Below are 12,734 nucleotides of genomic sequence, written 5' to 3'. Positions count from 1 at the left end.
TGCCTCCTGCCTCCTGCCTCCTGCCTCCTGCCTCCTGCCTCCTGCCTCCTGCCTCCTGCCTCCTGCCTCCTGCCTCCTGCCTCCTGCCTCCTGCCTGCAGCCAGACTCTTTGACCTACCTAATATTGAGCCTGGTAAACAGTAGGTGCTCATTAAATATCTGTTTACAGAACAAAAGGGAAAGAGTGAAGAACAGTGGAGAGGCCACAAAAGCAGATACTCAAGACCCCTGTGCAGTCTCCATGAGCAGCACCTTTCTGAGGAGACCAAAGTCACGGCTATGGCCGGGAGATCAAGAGAACCTGCACAGGAGCCATCTCTTGACATCATTCTAGGACACAAAGCTGCGTGGCAGGGTCTCAAAATGGGCCACAAGGACATTTTCAAGACGTGCAAAAGCCATGTACCCCTCCCGACTCCTGAGCTTTTAGTTTGGGGCTGCAGAGCCAAGTAAGGCCAGCTAAGTGACAGTGATGCAAAGAAGGGGATCCTGAGCCTGTGTCCTCAGCCAGCCTAAGAGGACTGCAATCAATGTCAGTGCTTTCTACCCCCATCCGAGCGTCTCCTGAGCCCAGAAGACAGATCAAGAGGACCCTTCATGGCATCCTGGTATCTGCCAGACTCAGCACTTCCTAGGGAGCCTAGGGGCTGCCAAACTCCCCTCTGTAAGGGAACCCAAACCCTCAGCCAGGCCAGTGACAACGGCAGACTGTAATTTAGACTACCAACATCTACCTCAGTGGGACACAACATCACAGAGAGCAGCTCAAGCCAAGCATTTCCAGGGTCAACATGACTGTACCAGCCAGGGCCTGGGTGGGCTATTGCTCCAGGAGTTTCCCAGCAACTCACCTTGTCCGGAGTCAAGAGAGACCTCACCCCAAAGCTCATGCAGCCAATGAGCGCATGTTGCCTAGAAGGAGAGCAGAGAGTGAGTCTCCCACAGTCTGTTCAAGGAAGTCAAAGGTTCCACAGTCTACGCGTGCCTTCCTAAGAGCACCTCCACCTGCTTCAGTTCCTTCCTTCTTCCCACTTTGGGAGGTGGGCAGAGGAGTTCTACCCAGTCTCTAGAGGAAAGCACCAAGCTTGCTCAGTCCCCTTCCCAAGGTCACAGGATACTTAGTATGTATTAGTCAGGTCTGAGAAAACCTAAGCAGATGCTGCACTCTCTGATGCCACGGGAGCTCAGGCTACCTTGAGGAGGTTAGCTGTCCTAGTGCTGGCTAGGTGCAGAGGGTTATCCCCATCAGAGATTCTTAGCCACCACCTCAGCTGGGGACATGCAGTAAGTAGAAAGTTATGGGGCCTCCACTCACACAGCCTTGCCTCACAGCCAAGCAGGACCTTAGCAGTTCTCAGATGGCTGGAGACAGAGTTCCAAACATACCCGACATACAAAAGTCACAATGACCATCTGACCGGACTGTCAACGGGGCAGGCAGGCATGAACCAAGGTCAGGCCTCATACATTGCCAGACTCTGGTGAGGGGTAGAGTTCGAGCTGGGGCCTCTTGGGTAGCAGGAATTCAAAGTGCCTAGAGATTGTCCAACCATCACGAACTGATTGGCAGCTTTTAATAGCGATGCCATCGATGAATGCTAATGAAATGCCAACGCTTGTTGGCGTATGCCAAGCTGAAATTTCATGGGAAACAGAGCCACAAAAGAGAAACAACGGCTGTGTCTGGTAGGTGGGATTGTTAGCGATTTTTGCTTTCAAATCATCATAGGGGAACAGCCACTGCTTTTGCAATGGTATTTTTAAGGACCTCTGTTGTACCACACTCTACTTGAGCTTGATGCTTGAGCCTTTTGTGAGTTTTGATTCTGCTTTGTTTTTCTTCCCTTCCTCTCTTTCTCTAGCTCTCAACTCAGATTCCTTTGTAGACTGGTTTAATTACTATCTAGAAACAGCATACGTATTTAGACTGGAGCATAGCCCTGGCAGCCTAGTTCTCACTGTCTGAGAGCTCCACGGAGAGCATCAGGCCTGCCCCGATTGGCAGAGGGAGTTAGTGAAACTCCCTGCAGATGTACCTCCCAGGAAGTCAGTCTTCAGGGGTCAGGCCCAGGAGGCAGTTCTCAGCAGCCTCAAAGGGCTGCCTACAAAACCTGCCTTGAGACTTTGAGCTGCAGAGTCCGTGCCTAGATCCAAAAGCAGTTAGTTCAAGGTAGCGTCTGGGCAGGGGAGCATGGAGAAAGCTCTCCAGGGATTCTACACGTATCCACCCATGGTCAAGGCGAGGTCGAGAAGCTTCCATAAATACATATTGTTTGGATTCTCCGGAAAGGGTGGCAGCTTGCCACCTGATAGTTGTAAGCACAACAAAACTAGCTTCTCCCAGGCACCCAAGCCAACTGAGGGGCAGGGGCACGGAGCACTGCCACCTGCCTGTCAATCCATGTTCTGAACCGTAGCCACGGCTATCTCACTCCATGGCATCATTGGCTGCTTCTCTAGCAGTGGCTCATAGCTACCTCCTTCTCCCTGTCCCCATCATACAAGGCCCCATTAATGATTTGCTCTAGGAGGGTAATGCAGTCACCCTAATTAAGTACCCCTTCACCTTCCTACCCCGCCGTTCTGAACACTCTTCCCTCTTGGAAGCAGGCTAGACTGCCACGGCAGCAGACATCCAGATAGCTGCCATTCAGGGACAGCCTTTAGAGACTCTACCAATGTGCTCCTAGCAAGTTTGTTTTTCTCGTCAGCACATTTGGGAGAGTCCTGGCTGGCAGTGAGGTGAAGTACTCTCTGCACTCAATGCTGGCTGCCGCTGTAGACTTCCCTGTCTCCAGGCTTGGGCTTTCGCAGTAATAAACATTGCCTCCCCCTGCTCCGCTGTAAGTGGAATTTTTATTCCCTGGTGCTTAGAGAATGCTAAATGGTTAATAGCCTCCCTTGAGCTTTGCAGCCCTGCTAAGGGGCCTCCAGTGATTTCATGATCGTTCAGGCAGAGTAAACTGTCACAATTAACGTCCACAAGCAGGGACCTCTCTCGGAGTGTTCTTCAATTAGCTACTTCTAAAGGCTGCTTTGAAAACCCTTTGGAGGAAGAACTGCTTATATAAGTAGCCCGAGCATACGGCAAGGCACCGACCAGCCGGCTTACCAACTTGGGCCCTCGCAGGAGAGGATGGCAATTTCCCTCCGTGAAGAGGCTCTGGAACCATGCCTCGGTCCCTGCCTACTGCCAAGGCTTCAGCTCCAGGCTTCTGCACTCGGCAAAGGCTTGACAAATGGGGGAATCCATCATGCCCATGGTTGGCAGGCGCTGGGCATGGAGCCCCAGTGTTAAGGAAACATGACAAATAGGCAGGAATTTAAATAGCAGTTCAAGACAGCAATACAGGGCCTGGCACAAGACAGAGAGAGATTGACAGATGAACAGCGAGGGCAACAAGCTGTGGAGGCACAAGAGGTAGTTGGGGCATGGGAGCTCACAGGACGCCTCCTGAGCAGAGCCAGAAAGAGGAGAAGGCACCTCTCAGAGAGCCAATGTGAGGCTCAGAGGCAACTTTATGGAGTGCGCAGCAGAACTGCTCAGCTTGCCGCAAGATGAGACTTATTACATTCTGGGGGAAAGCTCATTAATCTACTCATTCAAGAGCCTTAAACGATTTTGTTTCATAGGGTTTTATGATTTTTATTTCTAGTTTGATGCCTTAAACTGAGGACATATGTTTTCTATTCACTTTTTTTTCTTTGTGTGACGTGCATGACCCATCCATCACTGGGCGTAAGCTTTCTGATATCAGGTCAGTCTATCCTTGACAAAGATCCTGTCCATAGAAGGGTTAAAGGAGAGGCTACCCCAGAGTATTGAGGGTGCTACCTGACACAGGACAAAAAAGACCTTGCATATGTGCAGCCACGGGCTATCATATAAAATTGTATTTTTTTTTTTAAAGATTTATTTATTTATTATATGTAAGTACACTGTAGCTGTCTTCAGACACTCCAGAAGAGGGCACCAGATCTCGTTACGGATGGTTGTTAGCCACCATGTGGTTGCTGGGATTTGAACTCTGGACCTTTGGAAGAGCAGTCGGGTGCTCTTACCCACTGAGCCATCTCACCAGCCCAAGATTGTATTCTTTAATTACATATGTATATATTGTATGTATGTCTGTGTGTGTGTGTATGCTTTTCTTAAATCTATTCATTTCCTTCCATAATGGTCTTTCACATTGATGAGTCAAATATCTGTCTTTCAGGGGAACAGTTACATCTCTCACCAAAGTTGTTCTCTGGGTACAAGTTCAGAAAGTGCGATAAACAACGTTAGAAGCTTCAGTTCAGCTTCCGCTTATCATCCAAGAGGACTTCCAAATGGCTTAGCTCCATGTTCAAAGCACTGAGGAATTAGACAGATTACTATCACTCCGAGTGTGATTGTGTCTTCATGGTTCTGTGTCTTTAGGAGTTGTCATAGACAGTCAGACCGAGAGATACTGATGACACAGGAAAGTGATACACTGGAGGAGGGAGAAATGGGTGGGACCCAGAGGAAGAAAAACTACATAGTGATAAAGGATGGATGCATCTCTGGGAGTTCATACCTGCCTTCTATCTTTATTTATCTTTGAAAAGGTCTATACTTTTGTTTGTTTGTTTGTTTGTTTGTTTGTAACTGTTTAACATTCACAGAAGTCTGAAATTGAAATAGAAAGCCCTGGAGATGGCTGGATTTTACAGATAAGGAAACCACCGAGGCACAGAGCTGGGGAAGGGCTGGTCCACAGTCATACAGCCAGTGAAAGTGGCTCTCCTTAGCTCCTGCCAAGATGCACACCTGCAGCTGAGCTCTGCAGCTCCCCTTCCAGGATTCTATGTGTCCATGTTGGGTGGTGTGGGCACAGGTGATAACTTCAGGCCCCCCCCACTCTCCACCGTGTTCTGTCAGGACAAGGCCTCTCACTGAAGCTGGAATTAGGCAGGCAGCTGGGAAGCCCCATCATCAGTCTCTGAACCCCACAGTGCTAAGGGTTATAGGCTTGTGTGCTGCAATGGTTGGCTTTTTCCCTGTGTGCTGGGGATTCAAACTTGGATCTGCAGTCACCACTGAGAGGACCTCTCCTCTCCTTCTTGATGCCTGCAGCTCTCAGAATGTGCCCACTGCACATTTGACTAGGTGGCCTATAAAGCTCTACTACGTGTATTGAGGAAACATCTCAAGGTTGGAGGAGCAAGTCACTGACTGGGAAGGGGAATGGTTTTGGAGTCATTTGTCATGTACAAGAAGTAGGCCAATGCACTGGGATGTGACCACAAACACATCCAACTGCCTAGATTTGCAGCTAATATTTTTTTCTTTCCCTGCATTCCAGCTGTGTTACTTTGGATGAGTTACATAACCTTTCTGTGCCTGTTTCCTCGGCCACAAAAGAGCTGAGTGGGGATTAAATTAGATAAGGCATGCCATGGGCTTAATGTCCACATAGAATAGATGCTTGTTAAGTGCCAGCTGTTATATAACCTCAAGCATTATGACGTTTGAAGGGAAGGAATCATAATTCTCACCCCTCATGATCCGCATTAAATGAGATAATGTATAGAAAATGCTTGACTCGGGGAAAAACAGGTCAGTTAATGTTTGTCTCCCATAATGGCCTTTCCCATCGAGAAGTCAAACAGCTGTCCTTCAGAGAAACACAATTTGATTTGGGAATGCTCAGCAGCCCTGGGGCCGGAGGCCTCCTCTTTCAGACATTGATAGAGGGGAGTCTGCTGAGAATACCAGGCAGCTGAAAACAGCCAGCATGGTGCTGACAGCCTTGGGGGAGCCATCTGCTCCACAGGCAGGCCTGCCTGAGCCCGCCCTGGCTCAAGCCTCTTGAGCTCAGAGCGGGGACTGACCATGAGTCTGGCTGTGTTTTATTTAATCAAGAATCTCACTTTCCCAAAATAGGCAACTGGTGGAGACAGTGCCCTGACCAGGCGGCCTCACTGGAGGCTGACTCACTTTCCCCGGCCTCCCTTTCTCTTCCAAATATGTGATCATTGCTAGATCCTCCAGTAGCTCTACCTACCCGAATCACATGGAAGGTTCACCTCCAGCCCTACCTCCACCAAGAGCTTGCCCGGTGCACCTCTGCTTCTCTGACACCCCTCTGGACCTCCTTTAGGGCTTATGAAGTAGTTTACTGACCCTTCTAATACGGGGCCTGCCACTCAGTGCACCCCAAGTGGTCTGTCTCATCCATTCAATCCGGATATCAGCAGCACACACCACTCTCACCTAGATACTCCGGATACCAGCATCTCACCTTCCCTTCGCAGACAGCTGGTGATGTCACCAGCAACAGGTATATCTGACGCCTCCCCCTGTTCCCACAGCTAAGTACTACTTTCAAATGCCCTTCCTGTTCATTCTCTTTCACCTTGCCCTACCAAAGACTTTTTGAATCTTAGACCTATGGCATGTGTCAGTCACTGTCTTGCCAGTATCGTCTCAGTAAGTCCCAGTGGCCAAACAGCATCCCAGACACCAAACTGGCTTCATCAGCTCACCACAGGGCCCTGTTTAATTGTAGACCTCCAGAGCCTGCTCATGCAAATGTGGGTTTAGCCATCTGGTGCCTGGGTTGCCTGGGCACCTGTGATCCATACAGGTGCCCTGGGAGATTCTAATGTCCAGGCAGAACTCGGGACCACTGGCACTGGAGGAAAACCATTCTCCAGAGGACTTATAGATCTACCTGGCTGGGCCTATGCCGACTCCAGCTCAACATGGCACCTGAACTCCCCCTAAAGACAGGTGAGTCCTCAGACACTGCTTCATTTCACAAACCCACCCTCTCTGCTCTGTCCTTTTGGGCCAGGAGGCAACACAATGATAAGGACAGAACTTAGATCCAACTGCCTGGCTTTTCCTCCTAGCTTTACTGGGTGACCCTGAGCAAGGTCCCATCTCCCTGAGCCTTGGTCACCTCTTCTGGAAACTTAGCGTAAACTACTCAAATGCATTCTTGGCTGGACTCAGCTCAGCACCCAGCAAGTGAGGTGCCTGGTATCAGCGTGATGCTTTCTGCTCCATCCGTGGCTCAAGTCTCTTTCGCTGCTGTTCCTGAGACCTGTGTGAGTGCTCAGCACCTACAATGTTGGTTGCCAGGCAGTAGCAGCTGGGTGGATGGATGGATGGGGCCAGGAATACCATGAACATCGTTCCCTGATGAAAAGAAGATTCCATCAAAACAAAAACTCTTCATTCTCAAGGTTAAATGGGACCCCTAAAAACGCATGTTAGCTAGTGGGACTCAGGTTTCCAGAAAGAACTCAGGAGTTGGGATGTAGTTCAGTGGTGGGACATTTGCCTGACATATTCGAGGCTCTGGATTCAATCTCCAACATGGTGCATACACAAAAAACATTCAATCCCCCAAACATATTCCAGGTCTGGGCTGGAGATCGGCGCTGATGTTCATTCACATGGGACCCGTTGAAATGCATTCAGTTCTCTTCCAGGTGCTGGACAAGGGCTACTGGCCACCGGGTCTCCCAGATTCTCAGACTACCTCTGTGAAATGAGTCCCGAGATGCTCCTGCCCCTGGGCTTGGCTGGCAGATGCTCTCACCTGCTCTCCTTAGCAGCCAATCATTCCTGCTGCTTGCCCACTACACCCCTCCCCCATGCTATAACATCTGCGTCTCATTCTTTACAACCACAACTGCCTCCTTTGTCCCCCACTGCCTGCAAATCAGTGTGTTACACACACACACACACACACACACACACAATCTCTGCACACCTGAACCAGGCCTCCTCATGGTAGCCTGAGGCCACCACAACTATCCCTGACTTCCTCATTACTTCCTGCTTGCTTATGCCACACCTGGTCTAAAACACCCCTTCCACCTCTACTCTCTACCCAGGTTCAGAAGTCCACACTTCCCATGAAGCTCTCCGAGTCACTTTCCCATCCTTACTCTTCTTCAGTCATCCCGTTCTGTTTGAGAGGTTAGTTAGTATTCATGAGGCATGCATATGCTCGGGACAGGGGACAGTGGTGACTCAGTGCAAAGTAGGCCCAGTGGGGACAGTGCACAGTACCCTATGGAACTGGGTTACGTGTGTGCTGTTACTGTCCTTTATCTCCAGACATTGCCTCGTATCCCTTCCTGGAGAGTGGGCACCTTAAGAGCTGAGTCTTGGTGTATGCTAGTTGTCATCTGTGGGTTAAGCCCTCCTTGTTGATACCAAGAGCTCGCAAATGTTCACTGGCAACGTCTTGGTCTCCTCTTCATCACTACCTCCATATGACTGGGACTCAGGGTACCAGCCTCTGCAACTTATTTAGCCTGAAGGCACGAGGTAAGTCCCTCAAGTATGCTGGCACCCCCTAACCCAGAGAAGGTTCTCAGCCCCGCACAGCAGTTCTCCTCACCTGGTCTCACTGGCCCGGTTCCACACTGTCACCAGAAGACGCTTCTGATCACCCTCCTCTGGGACAGGACTAGGAAGCAAAGCAGACCACCAGAGTATTAGGAGGGTCCAGCTCTCGGCCAGGCTTCCGGAGCTGGCCATGACTACAACAGCTGAGCCGGCATCTATACATCTTGCTAAATATAGTGCCACCGTGTGGGAGCTGCATCCTCACGTGCATAAAAGCATTCATACTACATTGTTAGGGACAAAAGAGAGGCCAGGACACACGGTCATAAAACAGTCCTGTGTTGTAAACACACAGAGAGGTGCACGTTCACAGAAAGAGAGATCCGACAAGGAACAGAGCAACTCCTATCTATGTGAGTAGGAGGATGCTGAGGGTTTTCTAGTCTCTTCCTTCTGCTCGCCCGTATTGTCCAGAATTACCTTGTGAAATGAGAAGCAAACCAAAATATTATGATTCGCTCTCACTAACAGGAAAAGGGTCAATGTCCATGCCCTTCCCAGTGGCCCCGGAGCATCCAGAGAGGAGGGACAGAAATAATATAATAACAACAGCAGCAGCTCTCCCGCCAATGGGCGCTGCCCCACGTCCCACTTAAAGAGTCCCTAGCTCCCCAGGAAGAAACTATTATTAACTCCATTCTACAAATGAGGAAGCTGGGGCTCAGGGAGGTTAATGAGTTTAAATGAAAAGGGATGCACAGGTAATACCCGCCCTTCAGCTTGGAAAATTCCTTCTATTGAAGGTGAGAACTTGGCCGGAGGCAGTGGGAAACCAACCGGCTTCTCTTTTTTTTGGGGGGGGGAGAGGAGTGGGGGGGAGTGCTGCCAGCCCTAAGCTAGTTACTGTAGTTAGGAGAGACAGCCAAGTGACACATTATTCCTGTAGGCCCCGCTGCTGGGCCCTCGGCCAGGGATGCAAGGACACCGGGGAGGAGACAACAAAGGCATCCTTCAGAAGTCACTGTTGTTCTGCTCAGATCTGTGTCTAGATCTGGCGAACTGAGATCTTTCCAGGCAAACCCCTCCCTGCCTCTCCTCTCAAGGGCCAAGCCGTTCCTGACTCTTACAAGAAGAAGTGCTCGTGGAAAGCTGGGTCTCTGCAGTCGGGAATGATCTGTGTGGTCTGGCAGGGTAGCTGGCTGTCTTCTGGGATCAAAGAAACCTTCGTTGAGTAGAGAAAGTAATAAATAGCATTAGGTGATCACAGAGACACAGTCACCCAAGCCCCACAGCTAGCTCGGAACAGCTAGCTCTGCGAGGCTCCAAACTAAAAGCTTTCCCGTGTTCCTCAAACCAGCCTGGGAAGACCACAGAGTAGAGTCCCCATCGCAAACAAGGAAACCTGCCTGTGGCCAGTGGAACGCACACCAGGACAGGGAGTCATCGTGGTGGTAGCAAGATAGAGAGAAGGTACAAGCTTATCATCTCTATTCTTCCCTAGACCAGGGAGGTTTCCCCTAAGCCAAAGGCCTCCTCCCTCTTAGGTCCCCAGGTGCTCTTGGGCATTCTGCCCTTGCCCCACCCCAAGAGGCCCCAAGGCCATGTTTTCACTATAGACCTCTTCCTCCCAGGCCTCAGGCAGCCAGCCTGTTCCTACAAAGCCATTCTCCAGCTCTTGGCAGGAAAGGTTTCTGAACATAAAGGGAAGAGAGCGTCAGGCCTGCACCTGGCATCTTGGCTGCTACAGTCTGGGATGCCCCTGGCCTTTGGCTTCCTATATCTTTACCCCTGTGGTCCTCTGGACTCATTGCCAGGGTCTAACTCAGAAAGATCTCCCAGCCCTCAGAGAAACCCCTCCTGCTCTCCTGCCCAAGTCTGACTGCTCTCTCTGCCTCTGGTTGGGTAGAGAAGGGGATGAGGATGCTGTATCCACTAGAAAGCCTGTGTTTCAGTCACCAGCACAGTCACCATGTGGATCACCAAGATCACCCTAAAGACTCTAGCTCTTGACCAAAGCCTTAGGGAACAAGTCAATCAAAAGAACAAGAGTCTAGACCAGTGTGGGGCCTCATGAATGCCCCGAGACCCAGTGAATGAGGTGGTGAATGGTCACTAACCCATAGGTGTCCTTGGACCTTGAGAGTCCAACTCAGTACCCCACACCTGCCTCTAACCCCATCAGATACCTTCACATAGGGATCACAGATGCCAGGCTCCCTGCTCATCAGGCCTTTGCCTTCTATGACTGAAAAAGAACAGAAGGGTTAGGGTGGGTGAATGGAAGTATACACACACTTCAGCACAAGCACGCACTCGCTAATGGAAAGACATTTTCTATTTTGTACTCAAATAGAAGACATATCTGTGGGCAGTAGGATTCTGACCCTTACCCCGGTCTTTGAGTTGACCTGATGGTTTTGACCTCATCTCTGCCTCATCTCCTTCACCAACGTGTTCTGGCAGCACCCTCACCATGGTATAGAGTAGAGCGCACTCCATTCCCCAAGTCTTATATAGCTGGAGGGGGAACTTGCAATATATTCAACATATTCGATTTAAGCATTACTAACTGAAGCAAACGTGGCTGCCAGGAGGGCTCAAAACTCTAAGAAACATGTGTAGAGTCACAGAGCAAGGGAAATGGCAGTTCCTTTAGAACCTGTGTTTCTTGACTCCCAGTCCGGTGAGCTCTCTACCTTCCAAGACAGCCTCCAGGGATGGGAACCCAGGCTGTGTGGGCACTGTGCTGTGCAGTGGGTAGTGCCACAGAATGGTCACGAGCTCAGAGTCCAGAGGCAGGCAGACCGCATGTGAAGCCAGCTGCACCATTCACTTACCATGTATGCTAGAGCAAGGAACTCCAGCTTGCTCAGACTGAGTGCCTCATTTCCCTAAGAGCTCGTATTGGTATTCACTCACATGACACTTGTACTTTTAAAATAAAAGAACCTCGCTAAAATGCCCAGTAGACTGCTGGGCCAATAAGTAACTGTTCTACAAAATGTTTGCTATATAAAAGAATGAGGGCTGGGGTGTGGCTTAGTTAGTAAAGTGTTTACCTAGCATACATGAGGCCCAAGATTTGATACCCAGCCCTACCAACAAAACAGAAAACAACAACAACAACAATAACAACAAGAATAAAGATCAACAGACAGACAGACAGGAATGGGGTAAGTGCTTGCTATAAAGGTAAGAATGGCTCTCTTGCCTGATGTCCACAGCAGTCAGGTCTTACAGAACCCCCGGATCTCTTGTTTCCTTTTGTGTTTTGTTTGGTTGGACCCTGGGGCTTGGCTCACACAGAGCCCCAGCCGTCTGAGGCATGAAGCCTGGGAAGCCAGGCTGGAAGGGATGAAGAGCTGAGGCTGGGGGGAAGCCAAAGCAAACCACACAGGACAAATGGTGTGGCAGGGGCCAAGATGCATTTTGCAAAAACTGTTTGCACAGCTGGAGAGAGACCCTGGCTGGAACGGAACACCCCTCTTTGGGTCCTTGGGAACTTCACATTGGGCCCCTTAAGGCCAGGAGCAAAGGACCCAGGCTCCTGTTGTTCTCTGTACTGTATCCTAGCTACTGTTCTCTGAGAATATATCCCTCCCCTCTAGGTGTGGCTTTCCTGGGCAGAAGTCTGGCCTGGTGACCTCTTGTGTCTTCCTGATTATCAATGGCAGTAAGGCAGCCCTGACCACACCCTAACACCTCTCCTATCATGATGGAGAGAACAAACCTCGGGGTGACACAGTATGGTCAGGCTGTGATGAGGACCCAAAACCCTGGAGGAGGGTTAAGGACAAGGGATGACTCTGAGGTTGGGGTTGGGGGTCAGGGAGCAAAACCAGCCTTCCTTCCTGAAGCTCAGTGATGTCCTAGTTAGTCACATTCCCGAGGAATACAGTGTATTGTAGACGGAATGGAGATGGACATTATTATCTTGCATAGCAAGAGCCAATAGGGAGCCTATAGGGAAAGGTGGGGCCTTCCAAGCCAAGCTGTAGAGTCCAGACATGGAGGGCCACAACAAAAGCTTGACAATACTCATGCTGGGTGGAAGGAAGGACAAAGAGATTAAGTGGAAAGTCAAGTCCTCCCTGGCAACCCCACTTAGACATGGGAAGGACTTCTCCTTGGTGTCCACAGCCCTTAACACAGCGGCAATGCTCAACCACTAACTCTGCAGTTTACAGCTTCTCATCACAGCTTACTAGACACCTCTACACCTCGACCATGTGCTGGGCGCTCTAGCAATACAGCTCAGTTAATCCTTGGAACAACCCATTCGATGGTTGCTATTACCAGCACCGTGTGAGGAGAAAACTGAGCTTGCTTAAGTTTACTTAGTAAGCAAAGCATCAGAACCAGGACTCGGATTCTAGTGGCCCAGCTCCAAAAGCTATGA

General features: G+C 50.1%; 1 protein-coding gene across 4 annotated transcripts in view; it reads right to left on the bottom strand.

Moving 5' to 3' along the window:
* The window catches only part of Rgs3 (regulator of G protein signaling 3), a 138,990-nt gene that overhangs the window by 87,883 nt on the left and 38,373 nt on the right, over positions 1-12,734 (bottom strand). For all 4 annotated transcript variants that reach the window (XM_029476128.1, XM_021159585.2, XM_029476129.1 and 1 more), the window contains 4 exons: positions 10,522-10,580; positions 9,463-9,557; positions 8,388-8,456; positions 852-912 (listed from right to left, as the gene is read on the bottom strand). In XM_029476128.1, coding sequence (XP_029331988.1) covers positions 852-912; positions 8,388-8,456; positions 9,463-9,557; positions 10,522-10,580 — 284 coding nt within the window. The remainder of the gene's footprint in view (positions 1-851; positions 913-8,387; positions 8,457-9,462; positions 9,558-10,521; positions 10,581-12,734) is intronic.

The sequence above is a fragment of the Mus caroli genome, chromosome 4 (genome assembly GCF_900094665.2).
Source record: "Mus caroli chromosome 4, CAROLI_EIJ_v1.1, whole genome shotgun sequence".
NCBI lineage: Eukaryota > Metazoa > Chordata > Mammalia > Rodentia > Muridae > Mus > Mus caroli.
Note: the sequence above shows the minus strand (reverse complement) of the source record. Positions and strands in the feature narration are given on the sequence as shown.